The following is a 26624-nucleotide window of genomic DNA, read 5'->3' as shown; positions in this document are numbered from 1 at the left end:
TAATAACACTAAATATTAATGGATAAACTCCCCAATCAAAAGACATAGACTGGCAGAATGGATAAAAAAAACAGGACCCATGTATATGCTGTCTACAGGAAATACATCTTAGACACAAGGGTAAGCATAAATTGAAAGTGAATGGTTGGGAAAAGATATTTCATGAAAATAACAATCAGAAAAGAGCAGGAATAGCTATACTAATATCCAAAAAATTAGACTTCAAATGTAAAACAGTTTAATATAAAAGGAAAATTCAACAAGAAGACATAACAATCATAAATATTTATGCGCCAAGTCAGAATGTTCCAAAATACATGAGACAAACACTGAAAACACTGAAAGGAGAAGTAGACAAATCTACCATAATAGTTGAGGACTTCAATTCCCCACTCTCATCAAAGTACAGAACATCTAAACAGAGTATCAATAAAGAAACACAGAAGTTGAATTAAACAATGAATGAGCTAGACTTAAAAGACTTTTATAGAACATTAACCCCACAACAACAGGACATAATTTTTCTCAAGTACTCATGGGTCATTCTCAAGTATAGACCATATGCTAGTCACAAAGCAAGTTTCAATAAATTTTAAAAGATTGAAATCATACAAAACACTTTCTCAGATCATAAAAGAATGAAGTTGGAAATCAATAATAGGCAGAGTGCCAGAAAATTCACAAATATGTGGAGGCTCAACAAGATTGTCTAAAGAAATCACAGAAGACCTAAATAAATGGAAGGGCATACCATGCTCATGGATTGGAGGACTAAATATAGTTAAGAAGTCAATTCTACCCAAATTGATTTACAGATTCAATGCAATGCCAATTAAAATCTCAAAAACTTACTTTCCCAAAATAGAAAAAACAATAAACAAATTTATCTGGAAGGGCAGGGTGCCCCAAATAGCTGAAAGTATCCTGAGAAAGAAAAATGAAGCCAGAGGTCTCATACTACCTGACTTTAAGGCATATTACAAAACTACCATGGTTAAAACAGTCTGGTACTGGCATAAAGATAGATATACTGACCAATGAAATTGAATAGAGTGTTCAGATATAGACCCTCTCGTCTATGGACAATTGATCTTTGATAAGGCACTCAAGCCAACTCACCTGAGACAGAACAGTTTCTTCAATAAATATTGCCTAGAGAACTGGATATCCACATGCAGAAGATTGAAAGAAGATCCATATCTCATACCCTACACAAAAATTAACTCAAAATGGATCAGAGACCTAAACATTAGATCTAAGACCAAAAAATTGTTAGAAGAAAATGTAGGGAAATATCTTATAAATCTTATACTTGGAGGCAGTTTTATAGACTTTACACCCAAAGCATGAGCATTGAAGAAATAAATAAATGGGAATTCCTCAAAATTAAACACTTTAGTTCATCAAAGAACTTTGTCAAGAAAATAAAAAGACAGCCTACACAATGGAAGACAATATTTGGAAATGCTATATCAGATGAAGGCCTAGTATCCAGAACATATAAAGAGATTGTTCAACTCAATAACAAAAAGACAGACAACCCAATTACAAAATGGACAAAAGACATAAATAGACACTTCTCAGAAGGGGAAATACAAATGACCAAAAAGCACACGAAAAGATGATCAACTTCCCTGGCTGTTAGGGAAATGCAAATCAAAACCACAATGAGATATCATCTCACACACAACAGAATGGCCATTATCAATAAAACAGAAAATGACAAGTGCTGGAGAGGATGTGGAGAAAGAGGCACACTTATCCACTGTGGGAATGTCAAAAGGTACAACTGCAGTGTAAGGCAGTTTGCTGGTTCCTCAGGAAGCTAAGTATAGAACTGTGACATGACCCAGCAATACCATTGCTAGGTATCTACTCAGAGGACATGAGGGCAAGGACACAAACGGGCATTTGCAAACCAATGTTTATAGCAGCATTATTTACATCTGTGAAGACATGGAAACAGCCAAAATGGCCATCAATAGATTAATGGATAAAAAAACTGTTGTATATACATATGATGGAATATTATGCAGTGGTAAGACAGAATAAAGTTATGAAGTATGTAACAACACGAATGGACCTTACGGAAAATTATGCTGAGTGAGATTAGCCAGAAAAAAAAAGGCCAAATACTGTATGGTCTCACTGATATGAACTAACATTAGTAAATAAACTTGGAGCATTTCAGTTAAGAACAGAGACAAACAGGAGATAGAAATAGGGTAGATATTGGGGAATTAGAACTGAAGGGATACAGATTGTGCAACAGGACTGATTGTAAAAATTCAGAAATGGATGCACAATACTACCTAAGTGTAATACAATAATATTAGAACACTGAATGAAGCTGAATGTGAGAATGATAGAGGGAGGAGGGCTGGGGGCATAAAGGAAATCAGAAGGAAAGATATATGATAAAGACTGAGATGGTACAATCTAGGAATTCCTAAAGTGTATAATTATTGTGACTAAATGTATAAATTTAAAAATGTTTTTGCATGAGGAAGAACAAAAGATTGTCAATACTGCAGGGTGTTGAAAACAGATGGTAATCAATTTTTTAAAACTTTAACTTATGTATGAGACTAAAACAAAAATGTTTATTTAGTACAAAGTTTATATTTTGACTAGCACATTTCCTAATATAACTTATGTGGACAGCTTAATCGAACATCATAGTACTTGGAACCTTGAGTAGGGCATGAGATTTTGTAGGTTTGTCCAGAGTGATGCCCCGATAAATCCCAGAGTGATTTGAACAGTGAATAAAGAAATATTTCTAAAGTCCCCTTAGGGGAATAGTGAGAAAGGGGGAAAATTCAATTTCCCCAAGTGGAGAATTCTTGATAGTCTCACAAGCAATGGGGACAACCAAACCAAATAGGCTGAGCCTCCAATCTTAGGGTTTGTTCATCTGAAACTTAATCCCACAAAGGATAGGTTAAGTCTACTTAAAATTAGGCCTAAGAGTCACCCCCAAGAGAATCTGTTTTGTTACTCAGATGTGGCCTCTCTCTTTCTCAGCAAACATGACAAGCAAACTCACTGCCCTCCCCCTCTCTACCTGGGACATGATTCCCATGGATGTGGACCTTCCTGGCAATTTGGGACAGAAATCCTGGAATGAGCTGGGACTCAGCATCAAGGGATTGAGAAAACACTCTCAACCAAAAGGCAGAAGAGAGAAATGAGACAAAATAAAGTGCCAATGGCTGAGCGATTCCAAACAGAGTAGAGAGATTGTCCTGGTGGTTATTCTTTCACATTAGATAGATATCACCTTTTTAGCTAAGGTGTAATGGAGAGGCTGGAGGGAAGTGCCTGAAAATGTAGAGCTGTTCCAATAGCCATGTTTCTTGAAGATGATTGTATAATGATATAGCTTTTGCAATGTGACTGTGTGATCATGAAAACCTTGTGTCTGATGCTCCTTTTATCTACCTTTTCAACAGAAAAGTAAAACATATGGATTAAAAATAAATAGTAGGGGGAACAAATGTTGAAATAAATTTAGCAGATTGAAATGTTAGTGATCAATGAAAGGGAGGGGTAAGGGTTATGGTATGTATGAATTTTTTCTGTTGTCTTTATTTCTTTTTCTGTAATGATACAAATGTTTTAAGAAATGAACATGATGATGAATATACAACTATGTGATGATATTTAAATTACTGATTATATATGTAGAATGGAATGATCATATGGTAAAAAAAAAATGCTAAGGAAAAAAGTTAGTTCTAGGAATGTATCCTAAGAAAAAAGTCATATATTTGTGCCAAGATTTAGCTACCAGGACTTTTATCACAGCATTGCTTCTAATGACCAATACTAAGAACTTCTTAAATTTCCAGTGTGGGGGCTTGGTTAAATAAAATATAACACTGTTACCCAGCAGAAGACAATGCAGCTATGAAAAACATTGCCAAGAAGAATATATAATGATGTGAAAAGATGTTAAAGAAAATTTTTAATGGGAAAATTAGATTAAAAAGTAATTTTATACTATATTTCATAAATATATATGATGTATCATATGGAATTGGTTCACATGACCATGTAGGCTGGCAAATCTCAACTACATAGGGCAGGCTGCAAATTGGAAACTTCATTAAAGGCCATACTAGAGCTCTTAGTGTGAATTCCCCAGTGGAAGCTGGCTGGCTGAAAATTTCAGCAAGAGTCAATTCTGAAGTTGAGGCAGAAGTTCTTCTGATCTCTGAAGCCCTCAGTTCTGGCTTTTAAGAATTCCAACTGATTGGATGAGGAGCCCCCCAACCTTGCTGAAAGCAATCTCCTTTGTTGATTGTAGGTGCAATCAATCGATTATAGATGTGAATATATTGAAAACCATCTAATCATAGCTCAAATTTGTTAATCGTATGGTACACTAAATATATCTCAATAAATATGTAATAAAAACCAATATAGGTAGGCAGTACTATGAAGTAACTAAGAGTGCTGGATGGCTACCTAGATTCTAAACTCCAGTTCTTGCGCTTTTAGCCTGTGGGACTTTGGCAAGTTACATAATGTTACTATGTCTCAATTTTCAGATCTGTATAACAGCACTTATGTATGTATAGTCGTTGTGAACATTGAATGTGATCATGCATGCAAAAGTGCTTATCTCAATGCTAGCATCTGATGAGGGCTCAATGTTGGCTATATTTTTTCCTCCTCCTCCTTTTCTTTTAAATAACAGCTTTATTGGAATATAATTCACATACCATAAAATTTACCATTTTTATAGTATACAGTTCAGTGTTTTTTAGTATATTCACCTAATTGTGCAGGCGTCATCACTATCTAATTCCAGAACATTCTTATCATCCCCAAAATACACTCCATACCCATGAGCAGTCACACCCCATTTCCCTCTCCCCCCAGCCCCTGCTATCTATGATCTACCTTCTGTTTCTATGGAATGTCTGTTTCTGGACATTTCACATAAAGAGAATTGTGCTGGTATGAATCTGTGATGGACCCCAGAAGAGCCATGTCCTTTGATCCTCATTCAATATTGCTGGGTGGGAGCATTTTGATTGTTCCCATGGAGATGAGACCCACCCAATTGTGGGTGGTAACTTTTGATTAGATGATTTCCATGGAGGTGTGTCTCCACCCATTGAAGGTAGAGTTGCTTACTAGAATCCTTTAAAAGAGGAAACTATTTGGAGAAAGTCCCTTTGGTAGAACCATGAGAAAGCCAGCAGATGCTGCCATGTTTGCCATGTACCCTTCCAGCTGAGAGAGAAACCCAGAACTTCAGCAACCTTCTTGAACCAAGGTATCTTTCTCTGGATGCCTTTGATTGGACATTTCTATACATTTGTTTTAATTGGGACATTATCTCAGCCTTAGAACTGTAAACTAGCAATTCATTAAATTTCCTTTTTAAAAGTCATTCTGTTTCTGGTATATTGCATTCCAGCAGCTAGCAAACTAGAACAGGAATCATACAATCTGTAGTCTTTTGTGGCTAGCTTCTTTCACTTTGCATAATGCTTTCAAGATTCATCCATGCTATAGCATGTGTCATTCCTTTATATAATTAATATTCAATTGTATGTGTACACCACCATTTGTTTATCCATTCATCAGGTGATGGACATTTGGGTTAATTCCACTTTTGACTATTATGAATAATGTTGCTATGAATATTTGAGTACATTTTTTTTGTGTGGACATATGCTTTCAATTCTCTTGGGTGTGTAGCTATACATGGGAACCCTACATTTAATTTTTTTAGGCACTGCCAAACTGTTTTCCACAGAGGCTATACCAGTGTACATTTCCACAAACAATGTTTGAGGGTTCCAATTTCTCAACTTCATCTCACACTTGTAACTTGCTTTGTTTCTGTTTTGTTTTAATATACTCTTCTAGTGGGGATGAAGTGATATCATATTGTTTTGATTTCTATTTTCCTGATGAATAATGATATTGATTAGCCATTTTTATATCTTGTTTGACAAAGTGTCTGTTCATCTCCTTTGCCCATTGTTTAATGGTTTATTATTTTATTATTGATTTTTAATTGCTCTTTATATATTTTGGATGCAAGTGCTTCTCAAATATACAGTTTGCAAATATTTTCTCCCATTATGTGGATTGTCTGTGCACTTTCTTTATGATGTCCTATTCTTCCTCCTCGTTATAATTAATACTGCTACTATTATTGTTATTAACTACAGAAAATTTTTAAAAAGTTCTCATAAGCCATACTGATGCAATGACATGCCCATTCATGTTACTTAGTAATGTTTAAATGCTTCTGTTGTAGGCAACACAGGCAGATTACTCCAGAACCCAACAACTGGAGAAGTAAAGAATCTTAAAAGTAACAGCAGAAAAATATCAAATGCTAACCAGAAAGCAGAATCTCAGGGGATGTTTAATGTGCTGTTGAAAATAACCAGAAGGGCTAACAAAACATGCTAGGTAGACAGATCAAATCCCAGAAAATCTGGAATCTCAAATGGACAAGATCAAACAGGAACAGTGCCAAATTGTTCTATACGTAGTTGCTTTTTTGCATTGATTTACTTTTGTTCCATAAATTAAAAGAAACACAGAAATAAGAAGACATAATTAAGGTGGAATGCTGTCCTTTCCAATTACTGAAGAAATTGGCTGCAGTAGAAAAATGTAACACATTCATGTTTTACTTTTCCTTTGTTAGAGAAGTTGTGGGTTTACAGAAAAATCATGCATAAAATACAGGATTCCCATATACCACCCCAACACCAACACCTTGCATTTGTGTGGACATTTGTTATTATTGATGAAAGCACATTTTTATATTTGTACTATTAACTACAATCCATTATTTAATTTAAAGTTCACTGTGAAGTGCAGTTCCATGGATTCTTTTAAGTTTTTGTTGTTACAATATGTACAATCTAACATTTCCCCTTTTAAACACAGCATTCAGCTTTAAGTGAAGAAGTTTACACTGGAGAGAGCACAAACCAAGTGACTATAATCTTTCTTACCTTCTTGTCTGAGCAAGCTCGGCTGCTATGGTAAACTCATACAACCAAATATCTAATTAAAGGAGGTAATCATATTTCTCACTCCCTTTAAAGACACAAAGTAATATAAAAAGGGCATTTACACACTAATTACACATTAATATCATGAAGACTGATATCATTAAATCTAAAAACTGCAACCCAATAGACAAATTCCAGAAACAAACAGGTCATAAAACTCCCACTTCCTGCCCACCAGCACCAAATATTTTTATAGAAGACAAACGTTTCAGGCTCTGTCAAAAACAAAACAAAACAACAACAACAACAAAAAAAAAAACAGAAGCAGAGAAACGGATGTTCCCCTGAGCACATTTCCCAAAATTGGCATTATTTTAACAAATTTTAATGTAGCTTGTTGACATGATAGTTGTTAGGATTATAATAAAAATACAGTAGAAGGAAACTGTGTGAAAATTTTAGAGAATAATAATAAAAATAATAATAATAAAAATTAATATTGATGGATCATTTACCATGTTTCAGGCACTCACAATTCCCATTCAAGTTCAATAATTTGTTCAGGGTCACATTGCTAGTAATTTCAGGGGTGGTATTTGAATCCAGGCAAAGAAACTAGTCAAAAGGTACTGATATTTTCTTATGTCTGACACAAATTAACCATTTGACCTTGGAGTCATCTCGTACCTTTGTTTAATCACAGTTTTTCATATTTTAAAATAAATTGCCGGCTTATATCAGTGTTTTTCAAAGGATTTTCAGATTTTTCAAAGTATGTTTAAGTTGGTGGTAGCTATAGGATGGAGTGTGACTGGCCAGCACTGTCACCTCTGGTAGCACCGTCTCTCATTCAATCATAGTAGTTCCTCTTTTTCCTGTTGTATAGGTTTGGGTTCTATAAGTTTACTTTGGGGGCAAATAATAAACACATAAATAGCACTTTCTTTGTGTTGAGGAGTTTTCTGATTGCTTTTTATGTATTAGATATTCTGATCTTCACAAAAACTCTATTACATGGGTGCTATTATGACCCCCATTTTTCAGAGAAGTTAAGTAACTTGCCCAAGTTCTCACATTTACTAAAAAGATGCAGAACCTAATCTGTCTTGCTCCACAATCCACTCTCTTAACCACTATTTTTGCTATCCTTAGGAAGAAAAAAAGCTTTTGTGGCTAGACTATATGAGTTCTAAGGACCTTGATAGCTTTAAAAATTCTGTACTTCTACAAGGCAGTAGGTAAACTAATATCAGAATTCAGTCACAGAGTAAGCCCAAGGGTTATGATAGTATCAACCAATCTTCTATACTACAATCCCATACAGCAAAAAATAAAACTTTAGAAAGATGAATATTAGTGGGTAAACATTCCAAACTATTTTGAAGAACTATCCACACATGTGCTTACACTTTTGCATTAGTTTCTTAACTTGTAGGAGGTATATACAAACCTTCTCATTGAGCCAGGTATTTCAAATGTTGGAGCTTCTGGATGAAGTTGCCCTTATTGGCAGCATCTTATATTTACTGTACTGAATGTATTCTAAATCCAGAGTAGATTCATTACCTAAGACTGAACTGTGTTTTCTGTGCCTTGAATTTTGTTTTTGCATGGGCAGGCACCGAGAATCGAACCTGGGTCTCCAACGTGGCAAGCGAGAACTCTGTCACTGAGCCACCATTGCCTGCCCTCAGTGCCTTGACTTTTAACTCCTTATGTGAGTTTAAACATCTAATTCCATTTTCAGGATTTTGGCTATTGATACCTGTGCTCTGACCTCCATGCTTAGATGACCCTGATTTGGCTCTCATCTAGAATGCTCACAGGATGAAGAATTGTATAAGGCCATGGAGCCATGCCCACCTTGAGTCTGCTCTTCCCCTCCATCTAGACTATGATGCAGCACACATCCAACTGCATCCCTCCCAAACAGTTTACCCAGAGGTGGGGATGGAAAAGAAAAGAGATCAGACCACAGTCCTAAATTTGCAATTATATTCTTGTTCTGTGTTCATGCCATACCCTTGTCTTGTGTTTTAAAGCCTTTATTTTGGCTGCCTGATATATTTTTAACTTACTTTAGCTACAGCTTCATGCTACCAATAATTCCAGATGCCTTTATTTTAGCTGCCTGATATATTTTTAACTTACTTTAGCTACAGCTTCATGCACCAATAATTCCAGATGTTTCAGAATTTCAAAAAAATATATTAAAGAGTCATATCTGTGGGGATGCCTTTACTGATCTCTTCAGAATGTGTTAACCAGGCTTTGTCAATGCTCACTTAGCATTGTGGACTTTATTTGTACCACTTATTATTTGGGGGGTTTACCTATGTCTCCCCTATTATACTATACTCATTAAGGATAAGAGTGATGTCTTGTTCACTCCTCCCCCATAACTAGTACATAACAAATACTCAATAAAATTTGCTGAATTGAACTCAGGTTTCTGGAGTACCATTTCTGTACTTTTCCCCAGTACATTGACCTGCCCTTCTTATTCTAGAATCTAATGCAGAGTTTCTACAACTCGGAGATGAAATGTCCCCCAGTTAGGAACTACTGTTCTAATGCAACAAATGGTTGTCCCAGCATCTTTGTAAGGCTCATTGCTGCTCATCCTTCACCTTTCAACTTAAATGCCATTTCTTTAAGGAAGACTTCTCTGCTCACCAAGGCTATGTTTGAGGCCTTTGGTTGATGTTCTGAAGTATCCAGTAATTATCTTTCAGCATACATATCACAGTTTTAATTTTATAACCATTTCTTATCTGTCTCAACTTTAAATTCCATGAAGGCAGAGACTGACCTTTCTATTTCATTTCTGTATCCCTAGTATTTGGAATGGTAACTGGCATATAATAAGTGCTCAAGAAATATTTTTTAAATGAATGATAGTTAATATCTCATCTTTTCCAGTCATGTTTCTAGTATAACATCAAATTTCTATAGAAAGTTTCTGCTTATACTGTGACCCTCTTTCAGAATGGGAAAAGGATGAAGCATATTATTCAGTTTGACTAGTATGCACCACAATGGCCAGTACATGACAGACACATATTTCTTAACATACACTTATATAATGTGATTTCCATTATGCTTTTACTGAATTTACTAAGAAAATAAATTTACTTCTTGGACTTTTAACTAGTGATAAACTAGAAATAAATTTAAAGTTAATATTCAGTTAAACAAAAGTGTGATTAATTTGACACTCCTGTCCCAAGACTAAAACTATCTCTCATTTGTAAGCTACATTTAAATCTACACCAACATATTTTAAAGTAAAAAAATTCCAGAAGTGCAGTAAGTTAAAAAAAATCTGTCTATCAATGTACAACTAATTTGGCTGACTTTTTTTTGTGAAAAGACAATGTTCCAGGTGGGTCATGGTGGCTCAGCAGGCAAGAATGCTCGCCTGCCATGCCAGAGGACCCGGGTTCGCTTCTTGGTGCCTGCCCATGTAAAAAAAGTCAATGTTTCAACATTAAGTAGAGAATGCATAAAACTGACAATACATAGAAGAAATAAAAGAAAGCAGCAGAAGTAAGTTTCTGCCATAGGTCAGGTTGGATTATTTTTGTTTCTTTATTCAAAGCTGGGTTTTGATAACCTAAAGTAAGTCCAATTTTAAGGCTTCAATTTGATAGGGAATATGAGTGACTAAAAAGAAGACATGTTGAGGAAGGAAGGATAACATTTTTCTGTGCACTGTCTATTTTGATATGACCTTTGCAAAGGAAATATGAAGAAAAATGTGTGAGACAGAAGTTAAGTGGCAAGTAAAATTACTGTGTTTGAGGCAAGCATAATATGCATATGCCGTGCTGGACAGATACAAAATGCATCACCATAAAAGCATGTTTGGTGTGTTCTACAAGTACTCAATGTTTTGGGAAAATACAGTTATTTTGTTCTCCAACATTCATCACTTTTTAAATTGTAAGAATCTTTTAAAAAAAAAAGAAATATAAAACTCATACACACGTAATCCAATCCATACAAGCAAATAATATATTAATAAACATAATCTTAGCTGTCACTTATTGACTGCCTACAAAAACTTGTCACACTATATGCATAAATTATGATGCTCAGTTATGTAAGGTAGTTATTATTATCCACATTCTACAATGAGAAAACTGAGGCTCACAAAATTTGGGTTACTTGTACAAGGTTTTGCAGCTAGTAAGTAGGAGAGCTTGATTTGCATATGCATTTGTATTTTATTATTATATTTTTAATGAATGAAGAGATTGAGAAATACTTTAGCACTGTCAAATAATGTCATGGGCATATTTCTTTCCCAGAACTTTCATATGTTATTATTCTGATTATCACATCTTCCTGCTACGCAAGCCACTACCCTCAGACTATGAATTCCTCAAGGGCAGATGCCATCTTCCTAATTTTTATATTCCAGTAACTACCACAATGACTGGTACATAGTAGATAGTCAACACATGCTTTTAGGATGAAGAAACAGCAATTCTGTCATCATAAATTCATTGAAACCTTTTGAACACATCTATCCATATTTTGCCCATTCTGTTATAGTGACAAGCCATGTTTCAAGAAAGAACATGCCAGGGAATAGGAGCACTGGAAGTCTTAATTTAACAAGAAGATGAAACTGCCTGAAATAGTTCATCAATATCAGGTTGCCCCATCATATCTCACCTATAAGGAGTATTTAAGGAAATATGCAGTTATCTATAACAAGGGTCTTTGTTTTGAAAGTCAGACTATATTTCAGTACTCTTGAGTCTAAAACATTTTCCTCCTATCTACGCTGTCATGCTTAGCAACTGAGGTTGACTTCTTCTGGATGGCTTTGTTAATTACTTTTTCCCATACCCCACATAGTACCACAAATCTTATTTACAATCACATGCAATGTTTCTCCTAGTTCTATTAGAACTAGATTAGTATATGTTACAGAATGAAAAGAAATTATTTGTACCACACTTCTTATTCCTTGCAGACAAAATTTACCATAGATTAGTATTGTGCCCTTCACTAATCTAAAGTCTAAATATCTAAACTGGCCATCAAAGCCAATGAAATAGAATCTATCCTTAAGCAAGGAATTCTTGAATATTGGGACATAATAATGATTTCAGCAAGTGACACCTTTGAAAAGTTAAGAAATGTACCTCAGTATAAATGGTGATAGAGACTGTCATAAAGATGTATATCTTGCTTCTCTGAAGAGATAAGAAATTAAGCTGAACTAAAACAATATATCTGTTCCAGAAACAGACAGCAATCAGACCCTTAAAATAGATTTTAAAAAAGAAAGAATTGTTGTACAAAAGTTAAAGACCTCCAGAAAAATCCAGGGGTTTTCCTCACCTTTGAGATTGTTACTATTCCTCTCAGGGCTACTATCAGAAGCTCAAGTCGATGCTGGATTCACTATACATATGACCCTGCAGGATGCTTCTCATCTTAGGCTCTTTATTTTCTCATTAAATACAGTTTAATTCTTATAAATCTCCTTTTGAAAATCCAATTCATATATACTGAAACATCAAAAGTTTGAATTCAAAATGCAATATGAAGGCAGTACTCAGGGAAATTACATCAGAGTGCTTTGTCAAATTCCTGTAAAAATCAGGTTGTAACTCTTCCTTCTGTGATACATGAGGAAAAAAATTGATTCTCAGTATATATAGGTAAATGCAGAAAAATATATTACTATTTGAGGTGGACCATGCTAAAATAGAGTTTACAATTATTAGTTTGCATATAAGATGGCTAGCAATACTTTCAATTTGAGCCAATGAAACCAAAGTAAGTTAAATTTTGTAGCATTTGATATGTCTTCTGCACTAAACAATAGTTTATCTGAGAGGTAAATAAATTGGTAAAAGCAAATACAATGATCCTTTTCTTTATGAGTATCACTTTCTCACTCAGTCATACTATCAAACAAATCAATAGAGCATTAAGATTTTTCAAATGCTAAAATGCTTTTCTTGCTCAGATGTGGCCTCAGTCTCTCTAAGCCCAACTCTGCAAGTAACATCATTGCCCTCCCCCTTACGTGGGACATAACATCCGGGGGTGATCGTCTCCCTGGCTATGTGGGAAAGGACTCCCAGGGGTGAATCCAGACCTGGTACCATGGGATCAACAATTCCATCCTGACCAAAAGGGGGAAAAGAAGAGTAAGTAATAAAGCATCAGTGCAGAGAGAGTTCAAATAAAGTTGAGAGGCTACTCTGGAGGTTGCTCTTACACAAGCTTCATGTAGACCTTGATACCTATCACAACCTACCAACCCCCAACCAGGACCACTTCAGTCAATCCTAAAGAACACCTAGGGCAATTTATGAGATTCCACAAGGGTTCCAGGCACTAGAGTAACTTGCCAGAAACCTACAACATCCAGATGGGTCCCTGGTCCAGATAAGTCCTGAAACCTAGCCCAGCCTCTCCAGAACATCAGATGGTTCCATCTCCCTACCCCATATTACTGACAGACCCTTCCAATACCAAAAATTTAGAATTGCCATAGCCCAAATGACCCCAATGAGAAGTATGGAAAGACCAAAGGTGATGGTGGAATTACACATAGAAGATAGGATTTAACAAATTCATATGAATGCTGAATCATTAAATTGATCTCTCTTTTAGTCTCCAGTATTTTAGAGCAGCTAGAAGTAAAAACCTAAAATTGTGAAATTGTAACATGTCAAAATCTGAAGTATGTTCTACAACTAATCGCGGTGCTGTGCTTTGAAATTTATAGCTTTTTATAGCCTTTTTTGTATATATATTATTGTTCACAAAAAAAGAAGGAAAAAAATTCTGTTGTGATCATATAAAAGTATTTCAGCCCTCTCATCTCCTATATTCTGGAGCAGCTAGGAGAAAAAATATGAGAGGATTGTATGGTAGCCCATGACAAACTCTGGGATCTATCCTGTAACCACTTTTTGAAGAGTGCTTTGAAAACTATTGCCTTTTTATTTCTTTGCTTTGTATATATGTTATACTATACAATAAAAAAAAGAAAGTGCAGATAATGATTTGTGAAGATAGTGTACAATGTAGTACTTAACAGATGAAACTTACGATTACTATCAACTCTTATAACACCAAGATTTACAAGCCAAAATAAACATCTGATTAAAAAATTCTGCTTTTCAAGACACTCAGTTGGTCCTTTTTGTCCTTTGAGTGTGATAAGTGTTGGATATTTAAAAACCTGAAGAGGAATTGGTAAGAGGAAAAAAATTCTTAATGCTTTAAAAAAACTCAGCTGTTTATGAGTCCATACAACTACTATGCTGGCATGGGAACAGGTGTCTTCTGTTCAAATTCCCATAGAATTAATTCCTCCAAGCCAATCATATAAAGATGTAAATTAGTTCACCCATGATTAAAACTGAAGTAAACTTTCAAAAATAGGAGCAAACACCTCACCGAGAAAGATCATTTAAATAATTGCTAGCTGAACTGCTACTGGTCATAGTAATTGGTGGCTGTACAAAGTTCTGTGAGTTTAAAAAAAGGATTACCCTGACTACCAAAGGGTGATTTTCATATAATGTTCATCTGTGTTCCCACTGAACTGCCCACACCCGGAGAACTTTGAGGCAGTGCAAACTGATTAAGTCACTGATTGGTTTTTGTTGCAATAACTGATTCATGCTAAATTTGGGTTTCTGATGTCCAAAGACATTATTAAAGGCAGACATATCTGTTGGTCTTTGTTAAGTCTTCTTCGTACCAGGAGGAAAAGCAGTCAAAGCATTGAAGTTTGGCAACATGGAAGGTGTACCAACTGTCATCTTGGTCACTCCAGGTGTGCATGGACTGCTGAATTTCTGGTTTGTATTAGTTGACATGTTGAATCCTGATGTCTGAAAGCCCAGTTGTCATATAAGCCACTCATCAAAATTCTCTTTGTATTATCAACTGGTAATAGAAAACATCATGCCAAGGCCCATGAAAGGAGCAGAAGTGAAAGTACTTGAAACAGAGATTTTAAGGGTACTAACAGAAAATCTGGTAAAATATAACATATTATCCATCAATGTGTCTGTCAAGGCCTTAGACTTTGACTGGAGTAGCAGGTATGTGACCTTTGGGTTTAAGAGGCTGCTGGCTTTTTAACTTCTGTGCCTGCTCTTGTTCTTTTGCTAATTTTTGTTTTTCATCAATTGTAAGTGAACCCTCTTTTATGTTTATAATCCATCCTCTTTATTATCTGATCCACCAGCAGTCAGGTCTGCTCCAATGTTGTTAAAGACCTTGTCAATCTGCTAATTCCCAACATTTGTAACTTTTATCTCTTCAGAAGCATTCACTTGATGTCCTATGCCCAAAGATTTCTGCTGTTCTTGCATTATATGAAGTAGTTCCAGTTTAGTCTGATGTCCAGTTTAGTCTAATCTATTCAGCATCTATTTTACAATGAAAATGAAAGAACTAAACTGATTGAGATTAAAATTGTGTTCAATACTCAGGGAAGTCAAATGAGCCAATACGTTTCCAGCTAGTTGCTCTTTGGTGATTCCCAACTTCTTATGAATAAAAGTACATTTGTAAATATCTAAAATTCCCATGAGGACCATGGGCTCCATGGAAAGAATTTGTTGTAAGAAGGACATAATATCATCAAGTACAAACCACTTATCCAAGTATATCAAAATCTTTCCTAAGCACACTAATGAATTTACGTGAAGAGCAAGTGAAGAGATTTGTAAACATGCAGTTTAATTCTTGGTATCAAAGAGTTTTTTGCTAATGGGTAGTCTATAAGATTTGCAAAGGTTGGAATGATGTTTAAACCAAGTTCCTGTATTTGAATGGAAGGAACTCCTAGTGCTCTGTAAACTACTGGAAAGAAATTATTCTTTATCTCATCAGGAGAGGTTTTGGTTAGTAGCAAATTCATTTCTTGTAGGAAAATAAACAAAATCTGATTTCGCTTCTGCTGTTTAAAGATAGGTCCAAATTCAGGTAGAATTAATTTGAAATATTCCTCTTTGATACATTCTTCAGCAATCAGTAGAACACTGAGCAAAATAAAAGATAGCATATCAGGGTTTACAAACTCTGATGTCAAACAAGGCAAAATTCTCTGCATAATGACATGCTTAGGAAATTTTGGTAGAATCTTTGCCAGTCCTTTGAAAAAGCATTATTTCTGAAGATTATTTCTCTGGAACAAGGTATCAAAATACTACAATGTTATTGTACCAATATCATCAAAGAAGGGGATCTTATCATGTGGTCTACATCTGGTTTTACAGTTGGAGTTATATTTAACAGTACTTTTCCACATTCACAGACTTCCTTGGGTGTACTTGTAAGTGAACCAAATCCTAAACAACTCAACTGATCCACCTGCCTACTAAAACTCTTGAAAATTCCTTCCTTGTTGACTTCAAACATAGGCTTCGCTTTATTAAATAGAGTATACAGAACCATTCCTAAAGAGTACTTATCACTGGCTTTTTCACAGCTCACAGAAAGTATATATTCAGGAGTCAAATATTCAGGATTTGGAAGATATAATGATGGTAAATTTGGGTCCCATTCTTTACAAGGAAATTTAAGCTCTTGTTCAGAAGGTTTGATAGAAGATACACAAAAATCAAAGGCCATTAATTTCCAGGTTCCACTTTTATTCAAATTATATTTTCAGTAGTAACATTTCTATAAACCATTTTCACATGCTATGCAAAAATGACAATCCTTCAGAAACCTGAAGCAAATCATATTTGGTTTTTACGTCATAAAGTTTATATTTAATGACTGGAGTTTTGGCACTAAAATGTTACCAAGAACATTTGCTAAACTGCCAAAAATGGGTTCTCTAAAAAAAATGCCAAATAGTCCCTGGATTCTTCTAAAATGTACTAGACAGTAAGAATTTGAGAGTGTATTAGCCAAGTTAAGTGATGGACTCCTGGTTTTAGAGAATTGATTAGATTATTTGATCCTTTTCAAATTGTTTATCAAATAAGCTTTTTTTTTGGCATGAGCAGACATCAGAAATTGAACCTGGGTCTTTGGCATGGCAGGCAGGAATTCTGCTTGCTGAGCCACCATGGCCCACCCAAATAAGCTTTTTATCAAAGATAAAAACAGAGTCTTCCTGCTTTGTTGACATTTTCTGAGGGAGGGAAATTTTATTTCTTTTAATTTCTTTATTTATATACCATGTTTATAATGAAATATATGTATTTAATATGCATATGCATATATATGTCCATAGGTATTTATTTATTTATGTACTGTGAGTACATATTGCTTTCATAATAATGGAATAATGTCATTAAAAATCTCGCAAGTTAAGATTGCCCATAGCAGTGCTAGGGGCATCAGCTGTTACTTTTGTAACAGTACACTTCAACTTATTAAACACGGATTCCATGATTGCAATATCGAATAGTTTTAGTTATCTCTTTATCTCTTCTCCTGGGAGGGGTGGTATTGGGACTCACTCCCCCCACCCCTTCCAAATGGTGTCCATCCATTGCCTCCTGCTTACTCCATAGCCTCTTCTACATTCATGGCCCCAAAGGTTGGAGATGGAATAGGGAAGGGGGAGGGGAGGGACTGAGAAGAAAGAGTAAAGGGAAGGTAAGATGTCTCCTTAGGCTCTTAAGGAGGGGAACTAAGGCAAATTTTGTAATGAGTACAGCAGAATTCTGTCATTCAAAAACCACTACAGCAGAATTCATGCATCCATATGAGTGCTGGTCCCTAAACCAATTCTGTCACCTTGTGATGCCAAAATATACAATAATGCTGTCATTACTCATAACAATTTTGGAATTCCTTTATAATCATTAAATAATTTAATAATTATAAATGTTTTAATAATCATTAAAGATTATCTTTAGTGTTTGTTTATGAACTACTAAAAACAATCAGTTTTACTACTCCAAAGTTTTGTTTTTTTTTATCAAAAGCCATATTACATATTTTGAACACCTATCTCCAACAAACCCTAAATAGCTTTTGGCTGTCCCCAAAAATCAAATCCACCTTCAAAGAAAAAAAATTTTCCACCAGTGAGACTATTTAATGGAAATACCTAAGATCTAAAGGGAATAGCCAGAAAGAAATCCTAAAATAAGTTTTAGTAATGATTGCATTAGAATCAGTGTGGCTTGAGATGATTATACCTAAGGAAATCATGTTATATACAATATATGTGTATATTCTTTCAAGATAATTTATCTTACACACACCTGATGTACACAAACATAGTTACATTTCCATAGAAAATTTCAAAGAAAATACATAAAGGAAACATACCTTCTAGGGCATGGGAATAGAGAATCAAGCAGGGGATTAGGGGGGAACTTTTATTTATATAACATATTTGTAATGAAATATATATATCAAATATACATACAAACGTACATACACATTTTTTATGTACTGTGAGCACATATTGCGTTCATACTGGAGAAAGGAAGAAAGGAAGGAAGAAAAGGAGAGAGGAAGTGGAGGGAGTCAGGGTGAGACAGAAAATGGAAAATAGAAATAAATAAAGGAGGGAGGAATACAAAGGGGAGAGAGAAATGGAGGGGGGAAAGAGGGAGAGAAGAGAAAAGGAAAGTAATTCCAATACTTAAATATGCTATTGTCGGATATTTTATATTTTTAATTTCATTTTCTACATCAAATATTTTGTGCATCTTCTTGTCTCCATGTTAAAATGTGATGTTGTAAATACTCTTATGTGGTAAACGAAAAAAGAATAATAGAGTTAAATCAGCAAATAATGAAAGCACTGTGGCAGCTGTTATATTGAGTGAAGTGAGTTGAGATTGCCCTGGCAAAGGAATACAAGATCTGATATCTGTTCAATGCTTTCCTGTTTTTATTGATTAATCTGTAATCAATTAAAAATAAACAGCAGAAAAATGTCCTTAACTAAGAGAAAACTTCAAGATGAAAATTAGGGATATTCAATATTCATGAGAACAGGATTCTGTGAAGTGGAGTACTGACACCACTGGTAATTTGAGGATTTTCTCCAGAGGAGATTTCATACACTTATCCAAAAAATGTCACATATAGTTATGAATTTAATTTGGATTATATTTTCCATTATATATTCCAACTCGAAAGCAATATCCACTCAATATAAGTTACAATGCACACACGAGTGTGCATGCACACACACACATACAGAAGTCCATAGAGCTGTGTAATATATTGAGTGAACCCTAATGTAAACAGTGGGATAAAATTACTAGCATAATTACAATAATATTTTTTCATGAATTGTAATAATAGTTCCACACTAATGTAAACTGCTAATAATAGGAAACTGCATTATGAGGGAGGGGTTTATGGGAACAATGTACTTTTTGCATTATGTTCCACTGCTCTAATAAGAATAAGGATCTACCACTAAAGTATCATAAACACAATATAAAGGCAAATGAAAAAATGGGGAATCTTGGCAGCATTTAAAACAGACAAGGCACTAATTTCCTTAATGTTTGACGAGATCCTATGAAGTAACAAAAAAAGACCTATGTCTCAATGGAAATATGAAAAAAGCACACAGACAACTCAGAAAAAATGTATATGAGGAAAAAAAAGATGTTCAACCGCATTTACAATTAAAAACTAACTGAGATACCACTTTTCATCCATTATATTGGTAAAGATAAAACAGTTTGGTGAGGTCTAGTACTAATTTGGAGAAAAAGGCACTCTTAACCACTTTCACTGGAAGTATACATTGTCCCCACTATTTTATAAGGAAGTGTAGCAATATCTATCAAAATCTAAAATGTACATTCCTTTTGACTAAACAATTTCATGGCCAAGAATTTTTCCTACAGATATATCTTTGTGCTGTCTTACAAATACATACCAAAGAATGTCCATGCAGAATCTTTATAAGCACCAGAAAGAATTAAGAGTACTTCAAGAGAGAAATGTTAAATAAATGTTCATAAAGGAATACTAGATAGCTGTTCAAAAAATGTTAAAGATATTTATATGCTGATACAAAGAGTTTTAAAACATCACTAAGTGAAGAATCTAGGGAAAGAAAACTCAAGGGATAGAATAGCATTTGAGGAAAGAAAAGGAAATACGAAGAGTGGTTATCAGTGGGGAGTGGAATTGGGGGGGGTGTGCTCGTTTGAAACCATTATGTACACAAGGAAAGCTGTGCTCTTTTAATCCATTCTGGTGGTGCAGATCCATTGTGGGTAGGACCTTTTGATTAGCTTGCTTCCATGGAGAATTTAAGGTGGGTGAGTCTTAATCTTTTACTGGAGTCCTTTAAGACAGCTCATGGAAAGAGAGAGTGCTCAGAAGGAAAACATCTCAGGAAAAGTCAGAAAGACCAACAGGAGCCAAAAGAAGCTAAGAGAGAAAGAAAACACCCACAGAGACATTTTGGAAAGAAGGGCCAGCATACTTCACTATGTGACTTCGCAAGTGAAAAAGGAACCCTGGATTCCATCAACCTTTCTTCAGAATCAAGGTATCTTTCTCTGGATGCCTTTGGGGATTTTTATAACCTTAGAAATTTAAATTTGTAACCTAATAAGTCCCATTTGTAAAAGTCAATTCATTTCTGGTACATTGCATTCTGGCAGCTTTAACAAACTGAAACAGGGGGCAAGTGCAAATTGGGGTGGGAGTTAGAGGAAGATTTTGTCATTCCAAAATGTACTCTTTGCTATTGAATCTTTTCCTGTGTATACCTTACATTTCTAACAGTTTTAATGAGATATAATTTATCACCAACTTATACACATTTTAAGTATACAATTCAATGTTTTTTTAGCATATTCAAGAATAGTGCAAATGGAGCCTAACTCAGAAGACTGGATCCCACAAGAATACATGGTTGGGGAGACTGGGACTAGGAAGTAAGTCAAGCCATGTTCACATTACCTTCACAATTACATCCCCTTGACCTTGACTCACCCCACACCCCACACACCTGAATCCCTTCACCTGCCCCCACTTCCTATGCTCCAAGTGACCCCACCCCCAACCCACAGCACGTGTATTCGCTCCACACCCCCACCCCAACTGCAGCCCAACCTATCCTTTCTGCACACATCCCAAGCACTACCTCCCCTTCCCTGCTACCTGCAGGCTGTCACCAGTACATAAAAGTTGTAGGCGCTTGCATCCATACCCAGGCTATACTTGCACCCCACCCATAGTGTCACACAGACTCTCTCTGCCCCTCCTGAGCTCTGCACTTCAGTGTACGGCACTCTTACACACATGCATGTGCACAACCCCTAATCACACCCTTCAGCTCTGAGAACATCATTTTACAGCACTCTTAGACACACATATGTGCACAGCCCTCAGTCATGCCCCCAGCTCTGAGAAAGCAGTAACCTACACAGCCAGGTTACATCCACCCCCAGCCTATGCAGGTGTAATGCCTACCCACTGCCATAGCTCTGCACATGCACACAAAGGGCCCCATACCCTAGACCAGTGCACACCAGGGTTATGCCCCCCAGATCTGTGCACCTGCATAGCTATGTCCACCCTGGCTGCTGGGTGCCCACATTCACAAGCACCAGCATAACATCCCCAACCTGCACCTATACCTGTGCAGCAATGTATCACTGCACTCTTGTGCCCCACCCTGTACTCTGCATCCTGCTACACATCTACCCTACAATCACAAGACTTTAGAATACTGAAGAAAATTGACTTCCAAAGTAAATCAGTCAAGATATGTACATGCGATGAAAACAACAGAATATCACTAAGCATATCACAATGCAGACAGATATAGCCCAGTCTAATGACCAAATTTAAACACCAGAGGGGACACAGATGTTTGAAAAACTAATCAAAGATGTTCACGTAACTCTACTTAATAAAATAAGTGGGATGGCTAATGACATAAAGGAGATCAAGAAGACAGCACAAGAGCATAATTTGAAAAATATATAGAAAAATAGCAGAGATCACAGAGATTAAAGATTTTGTTAACCAAATGAAAAACATACTAGAGGCAAAAATCATCAGATTTGAAGAGACAGAAGAAAGAATAAGCAAACTAGAGGACAGGATAACTGATTTTGAACACTCAAAACAGTAAATGGCAAAAACGATGGAAAAATTTGAATTGGATCTCAGGGAAATGATAGACAAAACAAAGCACACAAATATAAGAATCATTGGTGTCCCAGAAGGAGAAGTGAGGAGTAAAGGGCTAGGGAGAGTAGTTGAGGATATAGTGGGGAAAAACTTCTCAACCCTCATGAAGGACATAAATATATAAGTCAAAGAAGCCCAATGAAATCCAAACAGAATAAATCCAAATACAGCTTCCCCAAGACCCATACTAATCAGTCTGTCAAATATTGAAGAGAAGCAGAAAATTCTGAAAGTGGCAAAAGAAAAACAATCTACTATATACAGGGGAAACCACATATGATGGCGTTCAGACTATGCAACTGGCACCATGGAGGCAAGAAGTCAGTGGTATGATATATTTAAGATCCTGAAGGAGAAAGACTTCCAGCCAAGAATTCTGTAACCAGCCAAATTGTCCTTCAAAACTGAAAGAGAGGTTATAATTTTCACAAACAAACAAATCCTAAAAGAATTTGTCAACAAGGGACCTACCCTACCTAAAATACTAAAGGGAAGTCAGCAGTTGCAAAAAAACAAACAAACAAAAAAAACCAGGAGAGTAAGGTCTGGAGGAGGGCACAAAATTTAAGAGTATCAGTAAAGGTAACCTAAAGGATAAAAAAGAAAAGAAGGAAGAGAACATATAGATCTGAAAAATAAAATCCAAAGGATAAGATGATGGATTCAAGAAATGACTTTACAGTAATAAATTTGAATGTTAATGGACTAAATTTACCAATTAAAGGATACAAATTAGCAGAATGGATTAAGAAATATAATCTAGCTATATGCCACTTGGAAGAGACTCATCTTAGACACAAGAATACAAATAGATTGAAAGTGAAAGGATGGGAAAAAATTGTTCCACAGAAGTTTTAGCCAAAAGAAAGCAGGAGTAGCTATACCAATATCAGACGAAATAGGCTTTAAATGTAAAGGCATCATAAGAGACAAAGAAGGGCACTATACATTAATAAAAGAGACAATTAACCAAGAAGAAATAAGAATCATAACTTTCTAAGCTCCCAATCAAGGAGCTCCAAAGTTATTTATACAATGGAAAAGTCTAGGAAGTCTTCACTGTTAAATAGATTGAAACACATCATTTCCCTTTTCTGAAGGCTTATTTTGTAAGATCAGTTTGTTACAAATAAAAACCTTTATTTTTCTATATTGTATTCATAGCAATATTGAATTATACCGAAGCTTCAGAGCCAAAATTTCACTTTTTCAATTTCCATTCATGTCCTTAAAGGATAATCCACAATCTGGAGAAACAGACCCTGCACAATGCAAAATTCTCTCCCTGTACAGGTTGATTGAATATTAGTGTTAGAAAGTATTTTGCAGCTCATCTAAGTCAAATTTCATCATTTTGTAGGTAGGGAAACTAAAGACCAAAGAATTTAAATGATATATGTGTGTGTAGAGATAGACCTACAATCAAAAGAGAATGGACTAATGACCTCCCAACATGATAATTTGTTCTGAAAAATTCTGAAAAGTACATGGGAATACAGTAAAAAAAGTATCCCCATACCTGTGTTGTTCAGAAAGATGAGAAGTAGAGTATAATTATCAAATTATCATTTTTAAAAAATATGATATGTTGAAAAACATACTGTTTGCCAGTTTCCCCAAAGTATTTTGTAATTATATGGTTCCTGGAGGTGAGTTATAATTGAATTATAGGGGACTTGCTCACATTCTAGTTAGTGAAAAAAAAATTACTGAGCTTTGTTTCACAGTTCTCCTAACACTGGCTAGAATATTCAAGAGACAGTTTATAATTCAATTATAACTGTCCTCTGGGAACCATACAATTATATACAAAAGACCAAAGACATCATATGGTCTCCATATAGTTTTTTTGTGTGTGCTGTCATTTTAATTTTAATGAAATAGATAATTTCAAATTACACAGAGAACAAATCCATCCACTCACCACTGATAAAATTTTAGAAATATTTTCTATAAAAAGTTTAGTATTTGATTGGAATGAATGCATTATGATAATTTCTAAAGGTAGAGCTTTCCCATCTTTATCCCTATTACTGAGAAATTTAAAAAATAAAGAAAAGTACAAAAAAAGACAAGATTTCCATATACCACAATCCAGAAGTAATCAATATCTTGTTATATTTACTTGCAGTCTTTTTTTAGGACAAATGGTTATTTATATATAAAGCAGCAATCCCCTTTTACCAATCCCCACCCCACCTCCCACATTCATTCCTTTCTCTCCTCCACTCTTCACAGCCAATCACTATCAAGAGTTTGGCGTGTTTCCTTGCAATTCTTTTCAGAAATATTTACATATAATATGCATCCGTTGCCAATATATACTACTGAATTATATGAAGGAAATCTTTATTCAAATTTACAAAGATTTCATTGTACTATATATGCATCATTGTATAACTTGATTCTTCTCTCTCAACATGATTTTTGAATCTTTCTCTGACAGACATAGTATTCCCCCATAAGAATTTTCCATTTTGTTCCTGATGGACATTTATATTGTCATCAATTTTTGACTATGACAAATCATGCCACAGCAAGTATCCTCCTGGTAAATATTTTCTGATATATGTACTTAGAGAATTGCTAGGCATTTTTTAAAATTTAAGAAATGTTCTCCTATTCTCAAGATGACTTAAGAATATAGCTTTTTCATATTACTGTTTTACCCCTTTGCATTTCATTTTGTATATGGTTTATCCCCTCCTTGCACAACAAATATCTCCAAATTATTTTTTAAATAGTCCCATTATTTCATCACTTCTTGATGCCATTTCTATCATATTACAAATTCTTATAAGTGTGTGACTCTGTTTCTGGGCTCACTTCTGCTGCATCAACACCACAGGAGTTTTGTATTATTTGTGGGTGATATCTAGTATTGTCTCTTGCTTTCCAACACCTACAGCTTGGTTAGGATCTCCAGATCTATGATAGCAATGATGACAGCAGGCATCTGTTTCTTCTCCCCAATTTTACTGGGAATGCTTCTAAAGTTTCAGCATTACCTTTACAGTAGGTTTCTTGTTGGCCACAGGCTTTATATCATATGAATGTCTGTCTTGTCAATATTTAATTTCTGGTATCCCATAAGTTTTTAGTTCTTCTTTCCCTCATCCATGGTGCTGCTTTAGAACAGTGATTTCTGATGTGCTATGAAACATAAATTCCTGATTAAAAAACTTCACATCTTCAAGGTATTCTTATGGTTTTTAATGAGTATGAATTTTCTGGTGTCTAATGTAGTGTGACTTCTGGCTGAAAGCTTTCCCACATTCACTGCATTGATGAAGCTTCTTACCTGTGTGTATTCTCAAATGTAGAGCAAGAGTTGAAAACTGAGAGAAGGCTTTCCCACATTCATTACAACCATAAGGTTTCTCACCTGTATGGCTTCTCACATGCACAGTAAGAGATGAGCTTTGAGAAAAGGCTTTTCCACATACATTGCATTCATAAGGTCTATCACCTGAATGAATTCTCACATATACGATCAGTGATGTTCGTTGAGAGAAGGCTTTTCCACATTCATTACATTCATAAGGTTTCTCTCCACTGTGAAAGTTTTGATGTTTTATGAGGTACTTCTTCTCACCAAAAGCTGTGCCACATTCACTACATTTAAAGGGTTTCTCTCCAATATGAATTTTCTCATGCTCAGTAAGGTTTGATTTGCCACTGAAGATTTTCCTACACTCATTACATACAAAGGGCTTCTCTCCTGTGTGAGTTCTCTGGTGTCTAATGAGGTTTGACTTCTGTATGAAAGCTTTTCCACAATCCTTACACTCAAATGATTTCTCACCCATGTGAATCTTCTGACGGGTAAGAAGGTTTTCCTTCTGGCTGAAGGATTGTCCACATTCATTGCATCCAAAAAGCTTCTCTCCAATACGAGTGCTTTGATGTTTAATAACATACTGCTTTTGGCTGAAGGCTTTTCCACATTCATTACATTCAAAAGGTTTCTCTCTAGTATGAAAATGTTCATGTTCAGTGAGGCTTGATTTGTGGCTGAAGACTTTCCCACATACCTTACAGGCAAAGGAGTTTTCCCCACTATAAATTCTCTGCTGAATGAGGTTTGCCATTTGAATGGAAGCTTACCCACATTCACAAGGTTTCTCTCCAATATGAATTTTTTTGGTGAATGAGGATTTACTTTTGGCTTAACATTTTCCCACATTTCTTACATTTATATGGCTTTTCCCCTTTTTTGCCTTTCAAACGTAGTGTAAGAAATGAGATTCCAGAGAAAACTTTATCATATTCAGTATATTCAAAGGTTTCTTTCTTGTATAAATTTTCTAACATTCAGTGAAGTTTTGTTACATTCATGGATTTCTCTCCAGTATGAGTTTTCTTTTGCTCAATGAGATTTGTCATCTAGCTAAAGGCATTTCAATATTCCTTAGAAGCACAGGACTTCTCTCCGGCATGACTTCTACATTTAATGAAATATGACGTGAATTAAAGAAGTTT

The 26624-nt window shown here is 35.3% G+C and overlaps 2 protein-coding genes and 1 pseudogene across 2 annotated transcripts in view; all 3 read right to left on the bottom strand.

The window, feature by feature from the left end:
* TENM1 (teneurin transmembrane protein 1) overlaps positions 1 to 26624 on the bottom strand; it is a 1173786-nt gene that overhangs the window by 838859 nt on the left and 308303 nt on the right. The window lies entirely within an intron of this gene.
* Positions 14432 to 17124, bottom strand: LOC143671786 (SCY1-like protein 2 pseudogene; annotated as a pseudogene).
* Positions 25355 to 26248, bottom strand: LOC143671070 (uncharacterized). The gene has a single exon (XM_077146014.1). The coding sequence runs from the start codon at positions 26231 to 26233 to the stop codon at positions 25355 to 25357; it is 879 nt and encodes a 292-aa protein (XP_077002129.1). The 5' UTR covers positions 26234 to 26248.

Source organism: Tamandua tetradactyla, chromosome X, assembly GCF_023851605.1.
Source record: "Tamandua tetradactyla isolate mTamTet1 chromosome X, mTamTet1.pri, whole genome shotgun sequence".
NCBI classification, from domain to species: domain Eukaryota; kingdom Metazoa; phylum Chordata; class Mammalia; order Pilosa; family Myrmecophagidae; genus Tamandua; species Tamandua tetradactyla.
The sequence above is the reverse complement of the archived record's forward strand: the minus strand, read 5'-3'. Positions and strand labels throughout refer to the sequence as shown.